Raw genomic sequence first — 26602 nt, forward strand, 5'->3', positions numbered from 1 at the left:
GCAACATTTTCATTTACTACTAGACATTGTACAAAATCTTTTCAGTGGAAACCCTATGCTGATATGATCATTAATCCAGGAGAAGTAGTGATAACAAGATCTTCAGATCAGTACCATTTTCATGTAGGATCAAATAGTCATCATAAGAAGTCTATTAGTGAAAACCCCTAAATCGTTTTGGTATTGCTGTGTAAACCCTATACAATGCTGCTATTAAACACATAAAAGTAAAATGGATAGATACATGTAGAATCTATATTTAGCAACAGTGAGCAAGGTCTTGGTGCAACCAAATGCAAAATCAGCCAGGTTCTTCCTTGGTCAAAAGGAAACATATATGACAAGTTGTGTTGAATTATTTTAACTTTATCTTCAAAATTATCATTCAGAAATGAAATGCATGAATTAAATCTAATTTTAGCATTTAAATCAAATGGGTTCTTTTGTATTGGTCTAATGAACACACACACACACACACACACACACACACACACAATATATAATTAGGAAATGAAATGAATAGGCAAAGTATTTTAGCAACAGGTACCTTGAACTTGTACTACTGACAGCAAAATCTACAGTGTACCAAGCTATGTTGAATTATTTTAGTATAGTTCAGGTTATCATCTAGAAATTAAATGTAAAGGCAAAATCTATTTTAGCAGCAGGGACCCTGAGAACATGTCTTCTAAGTTGTGTAGCAATCTGTTCAGTAGAACTTATCATCCAAAAATTAAATGCACAGGCAAGGTGATTATTATCAACAGTCAGAGACCTCAGATCTGCTGAACCCAACAGGGTTTCTCCACAATAAGATTGCACATAGTAAGTTCTGATGAAATCTGTTAGCTAGAACTTAAACTATTTTCTGCAAACCAAAACATATGCCTGCCCACTTGCCTGGACAGATGGATGACTGTCACCTATAATACCTCACAAGTTTTCCAAGGCTGGGTATATAATAACAATTTTTAAGAGTACACAAAGCTTAAAACAATCAAAAATCCACATGGATGTGGTTGTCAGAATCTTTTGGGCTTCCAAACAACTTTTCATACTTATAACTATCAAGTTTACATCAAAATCCCATCAGCTGGTTAAGTTGTATCAAGTAGTCAAACTCCGTCAGCTGGATAAGTTGTATCAAGTTTACATTAAAACCCTGTCAGCTGGATAAGTTGTATCAAGTTTACATCCAAACCCTGTCAGCTGGATAAGTTGTACAAACTTTACATTAAAACCCTATCAGCTGGATAAGTTGTATAAAGTCTACATCAAACCCTGTCAGCTGGATAAGTTGTATCAAGTTTACATCCAAACCCTGTCAGCTGGATAAGTTGTATAAAGTTTACATCCAAACCCTGTCAGCTGGATAAGTTTATCAAGTTTATATCAAACCCTGTCAGCTGGATAAGTTGTATAAACTTTACATTAAAACCCTGTCAGCTGGATAAGTTTTATCAAGTTTACATTAAAATGCTGTCAGCTGTATAAGCTGTACCAAGATAAAGAGAAAAAAAATAACATAAGCAATAATTGGAGAATACCATTTATTGAACAATGATTTAACAACGATACAGAAGCTTTATACAGAGCCACACAAAATGAAAATAGGAAGAAAGAAAACTGATGACAAGAAGGCTACAATAAGGCACTTAGAAAGGAAAAAAAAAACACAAAGATAACTGCTCTCACCTGGAGAGGCATACAAGAAAGAGTAGTTGCTAAAATCAACAAAAGATCACAAGTGATTGCAGCCTATCTGGAATCAAGATTCCAACTGAATCAGACTATCTGTTGTAAATGGCAGAGCCTCAAGACTTCTAAAATATCTGCTGACAAAGCATATGCTGATTTGCATGGCAGTTATAAATTCTGATGTTCTTTTATATCTTACTTTAAAACAAAATCGAAACAAACAAAAAAGTGTTACTCAATATGAACCTACTTAGTATAAAAGATAACATTGGAAGATACCATAGAGAAAAAAATTATGTTTCCATTGTCTCTCAATTCACATTCATCAGAGCAGTTCTTAGGATCATATTATATAATTTATAGATTAATTTGTAGTTGTTGTAGGGTTTAACGCCATTTTTGAGCACAAGATAGGCTATACATGGTGGCCAGTATTAATGGTGGAGGAAGAACCCGGGAAAACCCCAGAAAGAACCACCGACCCACGAGAAGCTACTGATTTATAGATTAAAAACAATTCCAAAATCCCTGCTTCTGAAAGTATAGATCACTCATTGTAACTGTAAATTTTAAGTGAATTTTTTTGTAAGAATGCAAAGAAATTAAAAATATGTTGCTTCAGCAAATACAAGAGATGCAAGTCTATGCTATACAATTAAAGAAAGTTTTTTTGACCTAGAATAGATAAAGTGTCAGTTCTAAGGTCTATATGACACAATGCAAATACAAGTTTTCTTTGAAATAGTTTTTTCATCAATAGTGTTTTAAAAAATACATTGTTATGACTGCAGATATTTTCCCTGTTTTGTTTTTTTATAGACAATCCTGACAACAAAATATGAAATACTGTGTGGTGGTATGTGCAGACAAATTACTGCAGTGTTCAATGCTATGGCACAAAGAGAAAAATTTTAATTTACACTAAGCATTTCAATTTCACTACATAACCAACCAGTTTTCTTGTAACAATATTCAAATCAATTCCTTGACCAAATTAAAAGTATGCAAAACTTCCATCTATATGGCACTGTTTCTAATACTTAAAATATATAATAATATACATTCCTCATCACAGTGTATTCTAGCACTTAGTCAAACAAAAATATCACAACACTAGTACAACAAAGACTCTGAAAGAGAGCAAGAATCCTTGATTTAATCAATGAAGAAATACATGTTAGCTATCAAAATAGGACTGAATGACAGATTTCCAAAGGCCAACAAAGCAAGAATTTTGTAAATGTTTCAAAATTGCCTGTTTGCAAAAAAAGATTGAAAAGGCCTCATTCTAACAGATGTCTATTTTGTCTATCTTCTTCTGATCATGTGTAAGCATTTGCAATTTATGAAAAAAACGTTGCATGACAAAGATTCAATTAATTTTTGCATATCTACATCAGTGAAAACTTCTGCATTTCTGATTCACTCCAAAAGCATTTGAAATAATTATTTATCAGGTAAGAATGAATATAAAGAGTGAATGAAAGTGAGCTGAATAGAATTAATAGTTTACAACGGTAAATTACCACATACCGGATTTGTTCTGACTGTTTCTGCAAGAAGTTTACTTATTTGAAGAAACAGATAATTCAAGAAAAAAAGAAATCTTTACCAAAAAACATTTGTAATATTCTATCAAAAGGAATAAAAACAGACAACAATATTCATATTTAATCAACCATTACAAAGCAAACAATGAAATAACAATAATGAAACAAAAACAAAACTTACTGGTATAAGATTTATATCACCAGCTTTAAAATTAGGTCACAGTGACCGAAATCATCCTGGTATTAATGATTGAAAGAAAAAGTGACTAAATCCACTTTTTTTTCTTGAAGTGGCCTCTGTATGTTGAAAAAGACATGGTGGAAAATGAAAAGTGACATTTCTGTATGATGAATACGATAAAATGTATCTACAGACCACAATAATCCTGATACTAAAGTCTGGTCACAATTCTACGCAAGATAAATATATTTAGAAACAAAGTTTGATTTTTACTGCAGAAGGGGATAATGTGTAGACATTCCGAAACAACTATATATAAAAACAGGTGCAATAAATAAACTGTGAGTGGGGTTTATTTCTTAAAGCTAATTCTTTCAAAACATAAATCTCGAACTCTTCTGTGCATATAAGCTGTTGCAAGAAATTATAAAAAGAATTCAATTATTTTAATCTTTAGTTCTCCTACCAAGTATCAAAACTGTTCATTGACTTTTTTTAATATAGCCCTCAAGCTACCATATATACTCCCTTTTAAGTCTAACTACAAACCGCAAAGATCCATATCTGTCATTGCATGATGCAATAGCAGATCTGGATCAATGCAGTTTTGTTAGGAGTAATCAGTAGAACAAACAACACTGACCCTGATCTAATGGCACATCATACAATAGTAGATGTGGGCCAATGTTGTTTTGCTTTTGGAATCATTGATAAAAATGGGCCAATGTTGTTTTGCTTTTGGAATCATTGATAAACATGAACAGATGGTAGATAAAATATAAAGAGATTTTACAATTCATTTCTTACTTCAGAAAGCTAAATAATTTCTGCAAAGTGCTTTATCCAATTATTTCTGCATGCACCTTGCAATCAATTACTTTCTGCAAACAAACCAGCCATTACCAGAAGTAACACTTGCTCCAAATGCAATACTTCTTGACTGAAGAATTCCCATTCGTGAAAATAACCACTATTCATTTCAGTATTCAACTTGTAACATTCATCTAACAATTCAAGAAATATATTTAATCACACAATAGCTATGAAATAAACCCCAAGAATTATACATAATGTACAAATGTTCAAAGGACATCTGTGTTGCAATGTGCTCAAGTGGTAAAGCTTATTTTCATACCATCTGGTATGTGTCATTTTATCATAAACTAATACAGTAAACCAAAATGTATGCTTATATGTCCACATACTTCTATTTTCTTGTGCATATGTACCATGTGCCTATCTCATATGAACCATGTGCCTATCTCACATGAACCATGTGCCTCAAGAACAAAAATAAAAGGACATGTGATGTAATCTCAGTGCCACTTTGGAATGTAAAGCATGTAACGAAAGAAACAAAACTGGTGTTTGCTTTACATCCCTGACACTGTTACATGAACCTGATAATGAAAAACATTGTTTGCAACAATGCTGGTGAACAAATTAATATCCCCTTCATGCAATTCTAAAAGTAACAAACTTATATATCAACAGTTAACATCACATACTGTGTACGATTTTGTGATAGTTTGACAACAATTAAGTTTTGATTGAAAAAATTTCAAAAATATTATTCATCGGTATTTTTCTGTTTAAATGAAATTTCCTTCTTAACGAACACTTTAAAACAATTTATTACACATTTCTTCTTTATATTCCAAACCCAATTTTAAAAAAAAAAAGATTACAGCCTTAAACAACAAACAATAAATAAAGTTGAAGCACAGATTAAACACACAACAAACTTACTCTCAACAGAACTGAAATCACACACACACACACACACACATATATATATATATACATACATACATACACACATACAAATAGCTTATGATAGTACAGAAAAATGATCAGAAAAAATAAGATATTGCTCGAGCTTAATCTCAACTTAATCTGAATTGAACTGACAGTTCTAAAGTCTTTATGTTATTTCAGTGCCTTCTTAAAGCATGTCTTAATCTGCCAATAATGGCAGTGAAATTAATTCTCATAATCAGTGGTCTATATTTCCATCAACCACAAAATACAAAACTTGCACCACTAATAATAATAATACATATATCCGTATGAAGGCAATAGGCATACCTGATACATGACAATATTAATGAGTGTTGGGATTATTTTGAACATGTGAAAATAATGAACAAAAGAAGGAAAATATAATAATACTGAATACTTGGCACTGTCTATATTTGGGAATGGAATATAAAGAATATAACTGCCTCTTTGGACAAAAATAAACTTGAGGATAACAACTTAAAAGATTTGATACAGAATTAGTTTAGATTTTGGCTAAAACAGTCACATATTTCAGACTTGGACGGACTTTAATCTGTGAAAATACATTTCCTTTAAACTTTGGCATAGGAACAAAGTTTGCTGTTTCTAAAATATACAATCTATTATTACTGAAATATCACACCTATCTTTACAGTTTCTATATACAATTTGCTCTCCCCTTGCATTACTAGCAACATATGAAAAAAAATTCCCACATATGTAATAATAACTATTTAGTCTGTATAAAAAATTGCCACACAAGCATTTTAAAATGTTAATTCATTATCAATTCCTTTTTAGCATCATTTTAATTTTAAATGTATACACTTTACAATCATTCCATGAATGTTTCATCTTATAAAACTTAAAAATATGCCAAAAACATTCTCAATTTCATGTGTATGTCTGCATGTGTGTGTATGTGTATGTATGTATGTATATCTATATACATATAACAACTGGTAAACGGAAACAAAGAATTACAATTATCTAAAGCAAAAAGTGAGGCTATAAGAGTAAAATCAACTGCAAACTATGAGTTTTTCCCCCAGAAAAGTGTGTTCAGGTTAAACATGATCCTTTTTTAAATCATAAGTTTCTGAACTGAAAACATAGCTAATATATTTTGTGTTGAAGACAGCATCATTTATGTCTCCCACCTGTTGATAATTTTTCCACTTTCAAGCCTGTTCTTTTTAATATAAAATTCTCACCTTGTCCTTGTCTATATTTAATGAGGCTGAAACCGAGTCACTGATCAGGTGGCCATGCTGATGGAACATTATCAAAATATACAATTTAAAAAATCTCTCTTCACCAAATAAAAAATGAATGCCAACCTGTGTACTTGCCTAGATAATTTATCAGAGGTTTGCCTCATAAAATAAAAACTGTATTATAGGTGTAACTTAGACATAAAAATTTAAAACTTAATATAAAAAAGATCAAATTATGCAGTTTATATGCTTTCAATCTATAATAATTATGAACATGTCTTTTATTTTAATTATGTATATATCACAAAAATTGCAAAAATAAATATATCTATATGTATATGTGCAATACACATTTGCAGTATATTCATGATAAATATGCTTCATGATCAACCAAAAAGGTACAAAAATACTTATCAAGTCTATTCAAATTGAAAAAGTTCACTGTAATCATAGTGAAATACAATCCTGGAATGTAAAGAAACACAGTTTCTTTTTTAACAATTTTAAAAAATGTACAAATTAATTATGAGACACTGATGAATGTATCAGAAACATGAAGAAAAAATTATGTACAGAAATGGTTATGAACTATGTCAAAGTGAACAACAAGAATGTTTATAGGAAAACCAAACATTTTTCAATAAACATAACCATTTATACAAATGAACTAAAAAACTATGATAGAATATGTCAGTAACTATATCAGGTCCTTAAAAGAAAAATATTCTCAGCCGTTAGAACTGACAGTTGTAAATATTTCACTTGATATCAAATAGCACACAACTACACAGTCATCAAGTAATAATTCTGAAATGTAGCAGAAAAATAGGGATGCATGTTCATTTTACCTTTGTCTGACCTGGTAAAACATTGCTTGCTGTACAGAACATGCAGCCCCATAATTTATATTCATCTGCATTTTTGAGTATAATTTTCTTTGATATTTAGATTTGCTGATATGCTTCAGCTGCATGTTGGGTTATGTTGTCAGATTTTTTGCACAAGTAGACCTCTTTTTTGCTGGGATTTTGTATAAAATCCATGAAATCAGATATTCCAGAAATAAATGGGAATTCCAGTACTTTGCATGCCATGATGCCAGTTAATAGTTACCTCTTTTTTTACTGCCAAAAGTAAAGTAAACAACAGCTGCAATGGTACTAGTGAAATCTGAACTTTGCTTTGAAACTGCTGTATAGTCATAACTCTAACAATCATGTACCAGTGATATCTATTTTTGTTAACTGGCACCAACCATATCACATTTGTTTGCACTCTGATAAAAAAAAAAGATGTTACAAGGAGCATATCTGACAAATACGTTGTAATTTTCATACATATATAAATCCACCTGTCAAAAATTGGGACGGATGAAATGAAAATGAAAATCAACAGACTTAAAACTTAAGTCATCTTTCGATGTAATACACCTTTTATTAAAATCATACTGTACTAGTTACTAGCTGATTACAAAGTTAATTTAAGTTTTGTTCATGCAAGATTTGATGGAATTAATAGCTCTAAAATGAGTTCCAAATGTGTAAATTGTACACAATAAAGTTCTATATATGTGTAAATTGTACACAATAAAGAGTTCTATATATGTGTAAATTTTACACAATAAAGAGTTCTATATATGCGTAAATTGTACGCAATAGAGTTCTATATGTGTAAACTGTACATAATAAAGAGTTCTATATATGTGTAAATTGTACACAATAAAGAGTTCTATATATGTGTAAATTGTACACAATGAAGAGTTTTATATATGTGTAAATTGTCCACAATAAAAATAGTTCTATACATGCATACACTGTCCACAGTAGAGCTCTATATTTGTAAACTGTTCACAATAAAAAAAAATTATATATTTGTATTGTCCACAATATAAAGAGTTCTTTATATCTTTATACATGTAAACTGTCCACAGTATAAAGAGTTCTATATGTGTGTAAACGGTCTAGTATATAATGCTGCTAATATAGCTTCATGATAATTTCTTCACATGATTTCCAAATGTCCGGAAATGTTTTGAAAAATTTCAAACATTTGTAAAATGAAACTACAATGATTAAGTCTTATTCATATACAAGTACTTAATTAAAACAAAATACTTTAAAATTACTAATGAAACAAAAGTCTTCAAAATTATAGTAGGTTCTGTCTTGTTCCTTGTGCCTATAAACTTCTGCACTTAATGGGAATAAATATTCTAGAATGAAAGTAAGTTTTTGATTACTTGACTTACAAGCATCCATCTGTCACTACAAAAAAGCCAGAACAAATTTTGAAAAATACCATTAAACAAGTTAATAAAAAACAAATAAAAGGCCGTAAACAACATATGTTTTACAACCTTTAAACAAAGCAAGTCACTGCCCACAATTTTGATTTCAAGTTTGTTTCAGTAAATGATCAATTTGCATCATTCTGATGGATCTTCCATTTCCTGCATGATACGGTGCTTGGGGCTCAGGTAGCACCATCTGCATAGATTGCAGACAATCGACTGCTGCACCGATCAATGGCAGAAACCTGCATGTACTGCTGCTGAGCATCCTCAGGGAATGGATTTCCCATAATGTCCTGATCAAAGTCAAAACCTGAAAATGGATATAAACCTTTAAAAAATCTATATCCACAAGAAAAGCATAATCTAAACAAGACGTTTACTCATAAACATGAATCCCTTATAATAGAAGCATCTTTGAAAAGCCACCAAAATACAGACTGGTATGGAGGAAACAGGCATGACCAACAGTCAGGGGAAGTAGTGACAAGATTTCCCTTATGGCTGACATGATATGATGGCCATAGTGGGTGTCCGGCAAGGACCATTTTTGCTAAGGCCAACTAGACATCATAAGAAGTTCTTTTTAGATGTACATATTAAATAGGGTTTCAAGGCAAATCTGAACAAAAATGCTCAATAAGCAGTAAAATTAAATTCACTCTGGCATGCGCAAAACTCTGTCAGATACTGCATCCAGCCACAAATAAAAAGTTCAGTAACTCATAAAAATCATGGTAAGATAAAGACTGGTGAATATATGCATCTTTAGATGATGACCACAGCATGTAATAGGTTTTGAATGAATCTAAAATAAAATGCATTCACAAGATTTTCATACTTTGCATTCATCTACAAGGGCAATAACTCTAACAAATATTGTGAAAGCAAAGTAATCTATCGAAAAGTGCATATTCAAATGATGGCCAAAATTGCTGGAGCAAAGTGATTTGTTGACATATGCACATTTTCAGGTGGTAACTCCATCATTTACTAAGTTTCAAGCAATCTCTCATAAGCTGTGGGACTAGTTGTGATAACAAGTTTGTGTCATAATAAAAATAATAATGACTTAGCAGAGAACAGCACTTAATCTTAGCTCTATGCATTTTAATATATCAGTTTACATACACACACACACACAAATAAAGCAACTGGAATCACATTCACTGCATTATGCTAAAAGACCAAATGAACATTAACTCTAGAAAAATTGCAGGAGCAAACTCATTTGTTGCTGTGTGCATTTTCAGGTTATGAAGACCATTTACCAAGTTTCAATGCAATCCATTAAAAGCTGAGGGACAAGCTGCACTAACGAAATTGTATCAGACACTGCATTAGGCTATAAAATAAAACCGGACAATATTCAAACTTAAACTCTAGAAGCAAAGTGATTTGTCCATTTATGCACAATCTAGACTAGACAGGAATGTTGACATACTGACCAAATGGTTCAAAAGTTGAACATACCTGATGCACCTCGCTGCATGTCCAGTTGGGCCATGTTGAAGTCCTGAATCTGAATGTCTTGCATGTTGATGTTCTCCATACGACACTGACCCGTGTTGTACGTCAGTGGGCCATAGCGAGCCATTGGAACTGGTGCATTAACTGTAGATAACACATTAAAAGGTCAGTTAAATAAAAATAACATTACATGACTACAAAAAAAATAAATGGGTTTGATTCCTATTTGGAACCTGTTTGATTATATCAGTATAGTCATATCTAAACAGGCATTACCATATATACTCACTTGTAAGTCGAATCCAACAGCAAACTGCGGAGACCCATATCTGCTATCGCATAATGCACCAGCAGATACGGGTCTATACAGTTTGTTTGGAGAACCAGTAAAACAAACAACAAAGATCCTACTTTGTCAGGTCATTATGTGACAGCAGAGCAGGGTCTATGCTGTTTGTAGTTGAGTTGTAAGTGAGCACACAGGGTACTAAATGTATACATAAAATTGTTGTCAGTCAGGGCAGAGTACAAACATGAATGGCGAAGAAACTATTTGTTAAAAAAAAACCTGTATTCACTGTTGATAACAACTGCCACACCTCAAGATTCACAAAAGTAAAATGCACAGAAAAATTTCAAAATTTCTTCTAGTACAGTACTGAATTCTAGTACAGTACTGAACTCAAGCATCTGAATGTTCCTATTTAAATACACATCAAGCAAGTTAAGCATGAAAACTTGCTCACCACTGTAGGCTTGTTGTTGCTGCTGCTGCTGTTGTTGTTGTGCTTCAACCCACTGCTGGTACATCTCATCAGCATGTGGGTATGGGGGTGGTGCCATACTTTCGTCCATACCTGGATAGAAGCCACGACGGAGAGCAGGGTGTGGGCGACGCACTGTATTCATCACTGACGGTGGTGCAGGTGGGTAGGCTGCAATACTGTATGATGAAAAAAAGAGGAGTTTAAATTCTGAACTGGTCAACTTGATATGACTTTATTTCAAACCCAACCCCAAACTGCAATGTTAACTTACTGTAATTTGTCTCACAGGTGTACCATGTGCCATGATAATGGGATTCAGTGAACTATCTTTGCTACTTGGGCACTTAAAAGATCCAGTCTGTTTAGCTATGTATCTGTATGACAAGTTCTTTTAGCGCACACCATTTGCTATTTCTAGCCAATTAGTATTAATGCATGCATTTCATCCAATCAAATTTGAAATTACATTTACAGTGTAAAAATTGCTGAAAAACAATTTGGAAACAGATCAACAATTATTAAAGAGCCATGCAGAAAGAAAATCTGGTTTCATAGCCAGTATTAATTAGACAATACACTAATTGCATCATTTATAAAGATCATGTAATTCGGAACAGTCATGTAAAATTTGAACTGGAGAGGACCAATACAAAAATGTGTCCTTCTGGTTACCAAGTCGATTCATTTATTATTTATGTGATGGGTGGTTTTGGTTTGACATTTTGGCTTTAAAGATTTTTTATCAAGTAAGTGTTATATCATAGCTGACATTACAATTTACGGACAGGATAAGTGTTATGTTATAGTTATCTTTGTAATATATATTCCATAAAAGACCAGCAGAATATATGTGAAGCAAAAAAATGATAATGTTTATGATCAATGCTATAAAAATTTTTTACAATTTATGGACAAGATAAGAAGTGTTATCAAATAGTTAACATTTGCAATTCAAAGGCTAAACAAGAAAGCCAAGTTCTGCATGTTAAATTCATGATCAAATTACTGCCATAAAATAGGTGACTTTGAACCTACGATGAAACTATTGAGCAGTCCTTTTGAAGAATAAACTTAGTTTCATGATGGTTTATCCAATTCATGAACAAAATGCAATAAGGGGTTTAGGAAATATAAGCAAATGAAACAAGACTACAGTGAACACCACATTATATACCCACCCTGTGTTTAATAATCCTTTATGCTGGAACTAGGTGGGTATTGTCAACTCTTTTTAATTACTGACCAATGGATCTGAATGACCTCAAGCTATGGTCAAGGTATGTGGTCTTAAACTAAAACTTAATGTGCAGAAACCATTATTTTCTCATTAAAATTTACAATGATGATTATCACTGACCTTTGGAGGTCAGAATCTAAAGGTTTCTTTATTACTTTAAATGCAAGGCATCCACAAAGTTTGGACAATAAATTTAAAAACAAGTTGTTCTGCAAAAACCCAATCTGTCTAGGCAACTGTGACCTTTGAACTTTTGACCCTCAAAACAAGAAGCCTTTTCCAAATGAAGTACAAGCTTTCCACAATTTTTGGTCAATGTGTGTGGTCAAGAACTGATGTTGTCACACAAAAAAATATTTTTCTTCTTTTACTCATAATGATGCTGACTTTTGACCCTTTAACCTTGTCATCAATAGATTTCTTTCTAAAGACAGATGAATGGAAAATAAAACAGATGGATAACACCATAACATGATATGCTCAACTTTGTAGCAGACATATGCAACTTCAACCCAAACCTTAAAAAAGATTTTTCAAGGTTGTGACCTAAACCCAAAGGTCAATAGGGCACGAGTGCACATCACTGAATGTATTGTCTTAGCTTCATAATCATTTATTTCAAGTACAAAGAAGACCCATTAAGGGGTTAAGGTGATACATGCAAATGATAAACTTAGTACAATACTAGTGCTGAATCCAAGATCATAGTGGGAACATGTGTTGGAGAATGAACTGTCTCAGACTCATAAGGATTAATGCCAACCATGACCCAAATCTATCAAGGGCTTTAGGAAACATTTACAAGTAGAAAAACACTCACCAATACTATAATGCAAATTTTCTAGGACTGCAACCTTGGTCCCAAATTAATAAAGACAGGCAATCATGTCACAAATAAACTGTCTTAGCTTTATATTGATTTTACTGTGTTCTAAACCACCTTCATACCCTCTGCCACCCACTTCCTCAACACACACACTTCTAATACTCAAACCCACCCCAAGCACTGACAAAATATATACGACATATTATCCTGTTTCAACTGCATATATGAAGTTTGGTCAGAAAATATTCAAAAATGTCATTGTAGTTGAGATGTTTCTAAATGATGTTTCACACTCTCATGTGGTGGAAGCCGGGGATGATGCCTCCTGGAATGATGGTTATTCCAAGGCAACATGTTTTGCAAATTTAGATCCTGCAGTACAGAGATCTGGTAACAGACAGATAGATGGAGGATATCCCAATATCCGCAGATACAAAAAAAGGGGAAAATGACAGCAAGCTAATTTTCAAAGTATCCACTTTGAAATCAATAATTCTACATCTCATGCATCTGGTTAGTCCAAGATATACACACAGTTGTCATTATGGCTCTAAATGCCCATGTCCCTTATATATGGAGGCTGTAGGTGATTACCCACCAACATGAATTCAGGGATAATGAGTAAAGATAAATTATAACTGGAGCTTGCAACAAAACATTCTTACATTTATTTTATGCCCATGCAAATTCTGAATATTTGGTCAAGTTCATAAATAATGCATACTATATCAGAAACATAGAGCTGCCTACATTTGCTTTTCACAGTACCACAGCAACTTTACATACATCTAAGTAATGATATCACTTACAAATCGCAATATTTATGAATGCAAATAAATGCATGATGTAATCATTAAAAGCAGTACAGTATTTAACTTAAAATGATATAAAACAACGAATAAATTTGCTCTTAATAAGTCACTAATTGGAACAAAAATGTCATACATTGCTGAACCATTTTCTGCAGACTGAGTGACGTTTTTGCTGTGTAAATAAAATAGAGAATAAAAACTACAACGTACCATAAGTCAGGTCCAACTGCAAATTGCACAGGCCCAGATCTGCCATAGTATAATGTGTCCGCAGTTATTGGTCTATGCAGTTTGTTACTAGTAATTAGTAGAATAAACAACACAAACCCTGATCTGTTGTATAGCATGCAACAGCAGATCAGCGTTTTGTTCTTTGCAGCTGGACCATACTTGAAAGCAAACTGGCAACACAACATAATGAATAATGTATCCACATACTTTTCTTTGGAACTGTCTGTTTCCGGCATGCTTATCGGACTGTTCTGCATGCTTTCCACGGCTGGAGCAGCGTTTGCTGTTCCACTCAATCCAAGACTGAAGTCTGGAAAAATAAATGTTGGATTATTCTCACAATAAAATAAAAGATGGAAAGCTAAATAGTCTGTGATCTGTATGAAACACCACAAACCTGAAACAGAGAGTAGTGGTAGCTTAGTTGATAGAGCTTTGGTTTTGTAATCCAAGGGTTTAAAGTTCAATACCTGCACAGGCAAGCTTGTATCGGCTACCATGCTGCATCCTTGGGAAAGGAACTTTGCTCCCATTACACTGGAAAAATTTAGCCAATTAGGTGTTACAAGAGTCATTATCCCAACCCCCAGAAACCTGACATTTACATAGTCCTTTTCATGAAAAAAAGAAAAAAAAAGAATTAAAAATAGTGAAAATGTCCCCAGACTGGAAAAAAGATTGTCTTCCATATTATAACCTGTCCTTAGGGGTCATACATATGGGAGTGAATCAAACACTTTTTCTGGTACATGTCACAAACAATCACTTAACGACACTGATAATGAATTATAAATACTGACATTCTGTATATATGACAATAAAAGAAATTAATTAACAATTTGAAGAGACTGCTCCTGTGGACAAAGTGGTTAGAGCATCCGCCTTGGATGCGGGTTCAAACTCCTGCTGAGTCATATTAAAGACTTATATTATAAAAATTGTATTAATAATTGCCTCGCTCGATGCTCAGCATTAAGAGATTAGTGTTAGGACTGGTGTCAGGATAATGTGACTGGGTGGAACATTATGCTACATGTCTGCAGCATGATGCCTCAGATAATGGGCTGTCTTAAGAAAATCTATTTTCTGATTTCAAATGTAAAGTAAACATATTTACAAAGTGTTTTTCTCCTAGTCAAATTAAAAGTTTCAAACATTTATAGTTAGATTATTATTCCAAATACACGTGTTTTTAAAATATTGTTTGGTCAAACAGTAACTTAAATAATTTGTCTACAGTTTGATTCCAGTTTTCTCTACATTCATATCCGTTCCCTGCTCTCTGTTCAAACAAATAAAGAAATGCACTTGTATTAGCAGTTAATAAATCTGGATAATTCCAATCAACCATCAAAAATACAGATACAAAAAGCTTTCACCAAAGAAATGCAATTACTGCTGTTAATTGACTGCTCATACAAACTGGTATATCAAGACCTCATGATCACATTGTGAATATTTCTAATTTTTAACCATTATTTAACTATGCTCACCAACCTTGTAATTTTTAATGGCAAACAATCAATCAAAACATGAAACCCTCTACCTAGAAAACAGTCGATTGCCTTCAGCAATGATAGATCTATACTGGGCATTCACTTTTCCCACAATAAGGCTATAATTAAAAGTAACTTCATATCCATAAGTCACTTTCTAATATAGTGGTCTTTCTCTCAAGAGGCTCCTCTAAAGACTGGCCACCTTATTCAGCACCAAAATATGTTCTAATTACATGTACTCTGTCCCTCTCAAGGGAAGCCACCCCTTTTTTAAGGCCAGATTTTCAGTGCAGATGGTGTCGAGTTATAAGAGTGTGATCACTCTGTGGACCTTTTCTAACCAAAAAGTCACAGAGTGGGGAAGAGAGCAACTTCTACACCATTCAGCAGCTGCTAACCACTGAGATGTGCAAAGTCAAAATTTCAATTAAGGGAGTTGATGACTTGTGTATTAGAGAAATGACACCGATATGCTGGGCATATGATAACAAATAAATTTAATTTGAAATTCCACCACCATATAAATTATAACCCTAACAAGAAATCCTGGATGCATGCTGGAAGAGTTAAGATGTGACAGATGTTTATACCCAGAAGGCATTAGGTTTACAGGTTTCAAGTTAATACTAACACTTCTTAGTTTACAGTTTGTGCCATCTCTCTTAGTTAACAAATTGGGCCATCTCTCTTTCTTCAAATTTTGGGCCATCTCTCTTAGTTAACATCTGGACCATCTCTGTTAGTTCACATTTAGAGAATCCATCTTAGTTAACATTTGGGCCATCTGTTAGTTCACATTTGGGCCAGCTCTATTATTTCACATTAAGAGAATCCATTTAAGTTAACATTTAGGCCATCTCTGTTAGTTCACATTTGGACCATCTCTGTTAGTTCACATTTAGAGAATCAATGTTAGTTAACATTTGGGCCATCTCTGTTAGTTCACATTTGGGCCAGCTCTGTTATTTCACATTAAGAGAATCCATTTAAGTTAACATTTAGGCCATCTCTGTTAGTTCACATTTGGACCATCTCTGTTAGTTCACATTTAGGGAATCCATCTTAGTCAACATTTGGGCCATACCTGTTAGTTTACATGTGGGCCAGCCCTTTTATTTCACATTAAGAGAATCCATTTAAGTTAACATTTAGGCCAGCTCTGTTAGTTCATATTTGGGCCAGCTCTATTAGTTCACATTTAGGGAATCCATCTTAGTTCACATTTGGGCCATCTCTGTTAGTTCACTTTAGGGAATAGATCTTAGTTAACATCTGGGCCATCTATTTAACATAGTTGTACTTAAGACACATGCACATTAATGTATGATACATTACAAGATCAACTGGGCAAAACTTCTTTACCGAACAGATGGGTTCATCCAAAGAATTGTAAAGCAGCAAATTTTGAGAGATAAATAAGAGCAGACTTCTACTACCCTTGCTTCTGATGCCAAAATTGAAATAACACACTTAGATCATCTTAAAAGGAACTTTACGATGCAAGTTACATGAGGTCTGATTGCAGCCAATGGAACAAGTTTCACACCTAATGAACATGCCTATGAGAATCAGATATACTCTGTAGCTGCAAAGGTGTTCATTACCAGTCCTCTGTGATATTGAAATGTGTTATGTCACCATATGACATACAAGTTATGTGAGGTGTTATGATGCTAATTAATATCAACATTATGTTATTGATCTCCATTTTCCTTATTTTTTCCTGCTGTACAGATATTGTCCCTTAATTATACTCTTTGTAATTTCACCCAAAAAATTGTGTTGCTCTTGGGTTTTGAATACAAAGCAATCCTGCAATCATAATAACGCATGCATATATTATTCCAGACATATAAATAATACTAAGATAGAATATCAAACTGTCTTTGTCCAATACTGACAGGTCATTACCATACAAATATGTAAATAAGTCATACAATGATGTCAATAAATCTAATACACAAAGAACAATAGCCCTTTAATTGAAGATGTATAGATAGTTCCACTTAAATTGCTTAATGTACAAATTTAAGAAACCTGACCGAGCGTACAACCTGAAAAGTAAATTTTCTTTGTTCTTAAGGATTGTGTATTGTTCTGTGGAGCTGGATTGCTATTTAAACAGGTAAAAATACGGGTTAAGTTTGACGTCATAGTAAAAAAAAGAAAAACAAGCTGTGTTATTTTGTTAGTTGAGCAGCTGTCTCAGATCACAAGATTGTAATGCTAATGAACACAAATCGGGCCTGTCTCATTTGCCATTCAATGTCTGTTACATATTATATATAGAACAATTCTACTCTTTCTCTATGGTTTTCATAGCCAGATATAATGTTACATTTGTACTGCAGATATGCCAAAAAGCGCATTATGACTGATCCAAATGGCACTTCTTGCTCTTGTGTATTGGGACCTTTATTTAACCCGAATGCATGCAATGTGATAAAACTGACAAGAGTTATTACATCCCTGATATAATGGATTCATCGAAATTATACAGAAAATTAATATTATTAAGCCAACAAATATTATTATGTAACTTTATGGTCAAAAGAGGAGGTTAACAAGTCAAGATACGATCAAGAATCAACAAAGTTTTAACGTATATTTACCAATGTGACCCTTATTAACTTGGTTAAAAACAACAAAAAAAGGGCAGCAGATACAGATATTGATCAATATTACAAGATCAATAACTGGAAGATAGGCTGACAACAAGTACAGAATTCTACACATTCTCTTAGATTTGTATTGTCTGAGAAAGGATACCATACGTACTTGCTTATAAGTCAGCTCCAACTGCAAACATTACAGACCCTGAATTGCCATCATATAATAAATTGTCAGATCTGGGTCAATGTTCTTTGTTCTATGGATCACTAATAAGAAACTGCACAGACCCAGATCTGCTGGTGCATTATGTAACTGAGATCAGGATCAATGCAGTCTGCAGATGCACCAGATTTATAAGCAAGTATACAAGGTAATCTGAGGGGTACCAGAGAGAGCCACCTTTGCATAAAACACCAGCAGATCTGGGTCTATGCAGTTTATCAGGAGTAATCAGGGATATATATATATATATATATATATATATATATATATATATATATATATATATATATAGTGTTATTACATGGTAAAAGTGAATCTTCAGTCATTTGAATCAATGAACATGGATGATCTGGCAAAAGAATTAGATATCACATAATTTGCCACGGAATGTAATCCTCTCGGGTGCGAATATGAACATTAAGATGGCCATTTGAAAAAATGACAACATTCAAAACAGATTTTTTTAAAAACTTTTTTTTAAATGCCCTAATTATACATGATGCAAATAAATATAATATTGGAAATAGCTGAGCCAGTTTTTAAGGAAATGCTCTGAAATATATGGCCCCTAAGCTAAGAAAGATGGATGGACAGATATAAGGATGGATATGTACAATCCCATATGCTCCTGTAATTTCTTTATTTTTTAATGTTTTTTTAATAAAGGAATTTTTATTTACAATTGAAACAAACAATGAACATCAGGTCAAAATTGAGGTCCAGACTGAACAAGTTAGGTATGCAACTTACTTGGATAAAGTTCTGAGCCAGTCTGTAATGGCTGGGCCATTCCATTTTCCATATTTTCCTTGCCATTCTCAACACGTAGCTGTGAAATTGTAAGACAAGTCCCAAGCATTCCTTGCCCCTGTCCTGGACTGGCATCGATCTCTCGTTTTAACTGTAAGTGATCAACAGTTTCATGTTAATACACACATTTTTCAACCTGGAAACATAAAATATCTCATATCTCAAAAATTAAAAGTCAGTTTACAAGTTTTGTTTTTTAAATCCAGGTATGAAAAAAAAATCAAAATATAAGTTTAATGTCAAATTACAATTTAAACAAAAAAAAAAGTATCAAGTCTCCTGTTTAAAGATTGTAACTTGGCTGCAAAAAGAAGTCTACTGAAGCTATTAAGATCAAAGTTTCCTGGGGTTCAAAAAAAATTTCAGTACTAAGGGGTTTTCTGTTTACAAAAGAACTCTGCATTTACTTGAAAACAAGATATGATCAGGTTTTTCTTCTCATCTACAAGTTTTTGAATATTGTAACATGGCATAGTTTCCTTTCAATTTTTAAAACAGATTTTGTAATAATTAGGATTTTATTGTATTACTCATGAGCCATATTTTCCATTGTATTGTTTTACGCTGACTGCACGCTTTAACTAAGTTTCACTTGTGTAAGGTTTATTTATTGCAAAACTGACATTGGGACCAAAGTTTCTTTCAATTCTCAGAGTACTGAGGCTTTGATCTACAAATCTAAGCTGATAAATTGCAGTAATGAAGAAAAAAAAAATGAACCAAAAACATGATTCAGTTTTAAGGAGATCTGAAGTTTCTCTGTATTTTACAAAATATTAAAATAAACTAGAGACAAACAGTCATACATATAATTATATTGTTATAAAGGATATACAATATATCAATTTAAATTATACAATTTTATACAGTGCATTAGCATTAAGTCCATTAGGATACAGAGTATCTAACTTATGAATCCAATAAGTTTCTTTAATGAGTCTATTCATGTCACCATGCACAATATCTATTGGCATGAAAGAAAAATCAAGTAGAGAGTGATTATTGGTGTTAAAGTGTGTTGAAACATTAGAGGAAAACTGAGGATCTCTATAATTTTTTATATGAAAGCGATGATTATTCATTCTTTTAGAAACTTGTTGTAGTGTTTGTCCAACATATTGCATGCTACAGTTTTTACAGGTTATTAAATAAATCACATCAGTTGATATGCAGTTAGTGTTATCGCGTAGAGAAAATACCTCTTTTGTATTAGCACTACTGAAAGAAGTACTTTCTCTTATGTTTGCACATTGAGAACACCAGTGTCTGTTACATTTAGATGACGAAAAGTGTACTTTTTTGCTTTCTGTCTGTTTAGTTCTGATTAAAAAATCTTGCAAATTCTTGGGTCTTCTATAAGTGAGAACTGGTTTAATTTTGAAAATTGATTTGACGCTAGTTTTATTGGATAAATTTAGGAGACTATAATATTTATTAATTATACGACCTATATTAGGTAATGAAGGATTATATTGTATTGTGAAAGGAATTACATCTCTCTCTATTTTATATTCTGCTGTGTTTAAAGCCTCATGTTGAGTAAGATTAAAGGCTTTGTTAAGTGCAGAATCAATTATCACAATTCTGTATTTTACAGACATATATCTTTCTTTCATGGTATGAGAAAATCTTGTCCTGATCTGCAGCAATGAAAAGAATGATTAATAGAAGGATGAATTTATCAATGGAAAAATTTATTTATGAATGGATGGATTGATTTGTCAATTTATCTATCTTTGTCAGCAAGATCAGCGAAGCAAACACATCACTGAATAAAGCAAGTTGAATCATTTCACATTCTTTAAAATAAACACCTATAAATATCATTTAAACATATTTTAAAAAATTTCATGAATCAAATTACAGTAACAAAAATTTTGCAATAACTGGTAACTGAATTAATGTTACCATTTGAATTAAATTAATAATGGACATTACGCACAACACCCCTCTCCAAAATCATACAAATGGAGGTAATTCACTGTATCAGTTACCTAAGAAACTATCAATTTGAGAAATCTTGGGGATGAATAAAAAAAATGAAACTCCTGACCTTACACTTGCTGTGATATAGTAAACACTTAAAATTAATTTGAAAATCCAAAAAAACGTTCCAGTAAACAACATTTTCATATCAAATTTCATGCTCAATTAAACCACCTGAACATGTCTCCACAGCTAGTGTATTTGAAATAACAGGTTATCAATCAAGCTCTTGTAACTAGCAACAGTGTGTGTTTCACACAATGAACAATCTATTTGATTGGGGCTATCGGAAATACCTCCATAATTATCGTCTCTAGACTCAATGGGCATACTGAAAGGCAAAGTCGATAGCCCATATTTTAACATAAAACTGAACGTGTCAACAAGAAAATCAAACAGACTTTATCTGTTGGAAAACAATCTTGTAATTGTCTGAGTTATTAGGAAATCACTGACAAAACATAATGGTGCTTTTATTCTATACCAATATGACTTTAATCAAATCAAATTACTAAGAATATAATCAATACTTCTATCATGATGACATCATAACAGTGCCAATAGTTGACTGTTCAATGATTGGCTTTAGTACTTGCACACTATGAAAAGAAAACTTTACAGAATCGTGATATTTACAAATGTACGTTAAATTCAAACAAGAGACTTCAAGCTTACTTAAGTTTTGCCAAGTTCAGAATTTATATTTAGATAATACTTTGATTGTCAGAGCAACAGAATCTACATGATAGATACATAGGCATCGAGGACTAGACAGATGTCTCATCTGATCCTACAACAGTCATGATAATGCATTCAATGATCAAAATATTTAAACAACAATTTTGTACAAATTAAAGTTATACACTTCTCAAAAAAGAAAATTACTTTGCATGTATATATACTCATCAAACCGTTTTTTTTTTCTTGAAAGCGTACAGAAATGTATTTGTTCTCTCCAAAAGCACTTGATATCAAGAGATGAGAATTTAACCATGAAACTAAACATAACCAAAAGAATTTAAGTGCAGTAAACTTGGTTGGAACTACTCCAAAATGATTCCCCAAGTTAAAGAACTCCACTGGAGCAAATCTTGATAACAACAACAAAAAAAACCCAATTGAAATGATGTCTCAATTACAGGAGAAACAATGCCATGGAGCTGACTAAAACAAAAGAGAAAATATCTTTTCATAAAGTGACAGAGGACCTGCCTAAATGTATGACTAGACAGGCCAAGCAGTACAACCTATATTGTGTTTGATGATGAGCTGTTGACAGGTCTGCTTGACAATATGGACTAATTCTGGACAGCATGACCCAGCTTTCCAACTTTATGAGCACAAAGTCAATAATCTCTATAAAGACAAGTCTTGTACACTTTACTTTTTTTTTTTCTTTGTTCATTTCTTTCTAAATTTAATATATTTTCTGCAGTATCTTCTAAACTTCGATATCATATGGAGTATTCAATGGAAGTTTAAAGGAAATATAAGAAATGCACACAAATCATTTAAAATAAGAAATGCGACAATTTAAAACAAACAAGACCTAATCATTCTTTTGGAAATTCTTTTATAAACACAAAGTTATAAGCAGTACATTATTTCACTGCTGTAACACATTTATGAATTTTGGGGTGGGGGGAGTTGTTTATAGAAATAAATTACTTTTCATTTTCTTACTGATTACTCCTAATAAACTGCACAGATCCAGATCTGCTAGCATATCATGTGACGACAGATCTGGCTCTGTGCAGTTTGCAATAGGACTCTACTTAAAACTGAGTATACATAGTAAATCAATAAAGTAGGAAAGCATGTTTAGCTTTATTCTCCAAGTTTATAAAAACCAAATCCCCAAATTAGGGCTTGGCCATTTAAAATAAGCTAAATCACCATCAACACTTGTTTACAAGTCCAACTACAAAAAGTGTTTGCCACTGCATAAGGAAGATCTAAAGCTATGTGTTTTTTTAAAAAATATATTTTTATCAATAGAATAAACAAGGTCTAAGTTGTTTGTGGTTAGGCTCAACTTGTAAGCGAACACATGTGGTAGCTAGTCATATCATGCTTAATGGTGGATTGCCAGCAAGTTTCTTCACCCCTCTTAGTCTTTCAGTGGAAAAGGTAGAGTAAATACACTTATCAAATGAAATGAATTTCTATTTGTTTTTATCAAACAGGCCTGCTTTAGGACACAGTGATAAATCAGTCAATATGAAATAGGAATCAAACATTCAATATCACGATTCCTTGGTATCCTGGTAAGTAGGCTTAAGAATACAATGTTGAACCTAGTGAATATATTTTCATGTATAGGGCTATCAATAGTCTTAAGTAAGGCTTTGACTTCACTGATTAAAATGCCAAATTTAGAAACCTGAAGTGAACAAAGAGTGCAGAAAGTGAACTGTCTGAAATAAATAATTACCTGTTACCTCACATATGCCCATTTTGCAGATCTCAAACCTTGTTCTTACTTGAATGCGAAACCAGAATCATTTCAAAACAATGATAATGAAACTGACGGAATCAGATTTAGGCCAAAAGGATATTTAAAACATGATCACGGAGATGACTAGGATACCATGATCATGGAGATGACTGATAGGCCAAGAGGATATTTAAAACATAATCATGGAGATGACTGATAGGCCAAGAGGATATTTAAAACATTATCATGGAGATGACTGATAGGCCAAGAGAATATTTAAAACATAATCATGGAGATTACTGATATGCCAAGAGAAAATTTTAAAATGATCATGGAGATCACTAGGATGCTGTTATCATGGAGATGATGAGGACAGACTATGATGATAATTTAAACATAATGATGGAGATTACTATGATACTATTATCATGGAGATGATGAGGACAGATCATAATGATAATTAAAACATAATGGAGATTTCTATGATGATGTTATCATGGAGATAATGAGGACAGACCATGATGTTAATTAAAATATAATGGAGATTACTAGGATGCTGTTATCATGGAGATGATGAGGACAGACCATAATGATAATTAAAACATAATGATGGAGATTACTATGATACTATTATCATGGAGATGATGAGGACAGACTATGATGATAATTAAAACATAATGATGAAGATTACTATGATACTATTATCATGGAGATGACTAGGATAGTTCAGAGGATACAAGGGTGCTGAACTCCAAACAAAAATGTGCTCTCTCCTTATTAAAGTAATAAAGTTATCACTATTTATAGTAACTACAGATTTAAAATATACAGGATACTGGCACACAAGATATTCCCATATCAAAATAATAACTATCCCAAACACTATCAAAGTAAATTTCATTCTTCTATGAAGCAGTTAAAATATAACATGTTTTTAAATTGGCAAAGTCGTAGTATCTATACCAAAAATTATTCTCCAAACTACAACAAAACATGATAAAATATGAAGCTGATGATACTGGACTATTCCTCCAACACTGAATTAAAAAATTAAAAATAAAGGAATGGTAAGCAATTTGCAAACATGAATATATTGCACATCTCCAGCATCCCACCCAACACTACTAAGATGAAGACAAATCTATTGCTACAAAAAAGTTCTCATCTCATCATAAAACAGTGTTAAGTATAATGATTAGTCAAAATGTACAACTTCTGATGATGACTATAATGTGTACTAAGTTTCACTGCAATCCAATGATAACTGCAAGATTAATTGCAGTCATATAAACCTGTCATAAATTGCATCCAACTCAACTCAAAAAGACAATATTTTTACACAAATTATGGGACCACGAAGATTTGTCAATATTTAGATCATAACATACATACCAAGTCCACAGGTACTCATAAAAAGAACTGAAAGACAAGTTGCATTGAAAAGGTACTGTCTACCACAGTGACAAGGTTCTGTCTTACATTGTATTCAGTTGCAAGGCAATGTGGGCAATAAATCAGACAAAACTTGCAAGAGCTAAGTGACTTGCTGACATGCACATCGTCAAATGATGGCCAAGACATGTAAAACTTTGAGACTAGTTGCATTCACAAGATTATATAATACACTGTACCCAGCTAGAAGTCAAAAAGAGGAATAATGTTAAAAAATATCTTTATTCAAAAGATTGTAACAACTTATTAATATTTTGCAATAAATACAATTGTCTTCTGGCAGCCAAGGTAACTGCATGCCTGTACCATATGTGTATGTGTATGTGTGTGTGTGTGTGTGTGTGTGTGTGTGTGTGTGTATATATGCTTTCAATATGAAATTCTTGTAAATGAATCTCTTGCCATTATACAAGAAGTATAAATATATGTATTAATGTAATGTAATAAATCTGATTAAAAAATCCTAATCAGAAAAAAAGCCTCTTGAGTGGTAAATAGGTCAGCCAATCAGATGTAGTATCACCTCATTAGTATGCATGGATGTTACTCACAATCAAACTCATCTTGATGATGTAAGCCTATGTAGGAGGTATTACAACAAATTTGTGCAGAAACATGGCCACTCTGGAGTGTTCACTATTCCAGCCAATCAAATATAGTATCACCTCATTAATATTTATGGATGTTGCTCATTACTGAACTGGTCTAAGATTTTGATGATACAAACATAGATAACAGGTCAGATTCAAATCAGATCCAATGTGTGAATGTGTGGTCTCTTGAGTGTTAGCAAGATCAGCCAATACACAAGATCACTTCACTAAGTAAATGCAACTCATAATCAAATTCATTGGACATTTTGATGATATAAACATATATACCAAATTTCCTCAGAAATACAGCCTCTAGAGTGTTTACAAGCTTAACCAATGAGATGTAAAACCAGGTCATTAACATGTATGGAAGTCACTCATAATTAAACTTATTTGAGATCTTGATAAAACAACTTGCATTCCATGTCCAACTGAAATTTATCTGATCATAAATGAAACCCCTAGTGTTCACAAGATGTGTTGATAGATGGAAAATGGATGAAGGACCACACCACATTTCATTTGGTCTTTGACCATAGTTAGGTGGTGAAGAGGACTTCTATACAACCACTACTGCTGAAGTGAGGGCATAATAAAAACAAATTTACGCTGACATCTAAAATTACCTTAAACTAATAGCATTTCTCAACTAATGTGTGTACTGGAATCTAAAAAGATTTTACCAAAAAAATTAAATGGTCAAACAGAATCTACATGTTTTCACATATAATTCAAAAACATTTCAAGAGTTTAGTGTACAGTGTTTGCAGAAAAGACTGCATGACTGATAGTGTTGTGCTAACAGTCTTGCTTTTGCCAATCACACAAACATTGTAGTAACTGTAACAAGTGTTGCATCATGACCAATGTGAATACATTTGTAGATACCTGTTTCCATTATTTTCCTGACAAGTTCTATGGCAGGAAAG

General features: G+C 32.7%; 1 protein-coding gene across 2 annotated transcripts in view; it reads right to left on the reverse strand.

Moving 5' to 3' along the window:
• Nucleotides 1-1536: 1536 nt before the first annotated feature.
• The window catches only part of LOC149807123 (uncharacterized), a 122042-nt gene continuing 96976 nt past the window's right edge, over nt 1537-26602 (reverse strand). For both annotated transcript variants that reach the window (XM_089962343.1, XM_089962352.1), the window contains exons 6-10: nt 19146-19296; nt 14269-14371; nt 10935-11131; nt 10192-10332; nt 1537-9031 (exon numbers count right to left, since the gene is read on the reverse strand). In XM_089962343.1, the coding sequence (XP_089818469.1) occupies nt 8901-9031; nt 10192-10332; nt 10935-11131; nt 14269-14371; nt 19146-19296 (723 nt within the window). In that variant the 3' untranslated portion in view covers nt 1537-8900. The remainder of the gene's footprint in view (nt 9032-10191; nt 10333-10934; nt 11132-14268; nt 14372-19145; nt 19297-26602) is intronic.

The sequence above is a fragment of the Sinohyriopsis cumingii genome, chromosome 1 (assembly GCF_028554795.1).
Source record: "Sinohyriopsis cumingii isolate HCF-2022 chromosome 1, ASM2855479v2, whole genome shotgun sequence".
Taxonomy (NCBI): domain Eukaryota; kingdom Metazoa; phylum Mollusca; class Bivalvia; order Unionida; family Unionidae; genus Sinohyriopsis; species Sinohyriopsis cumingii.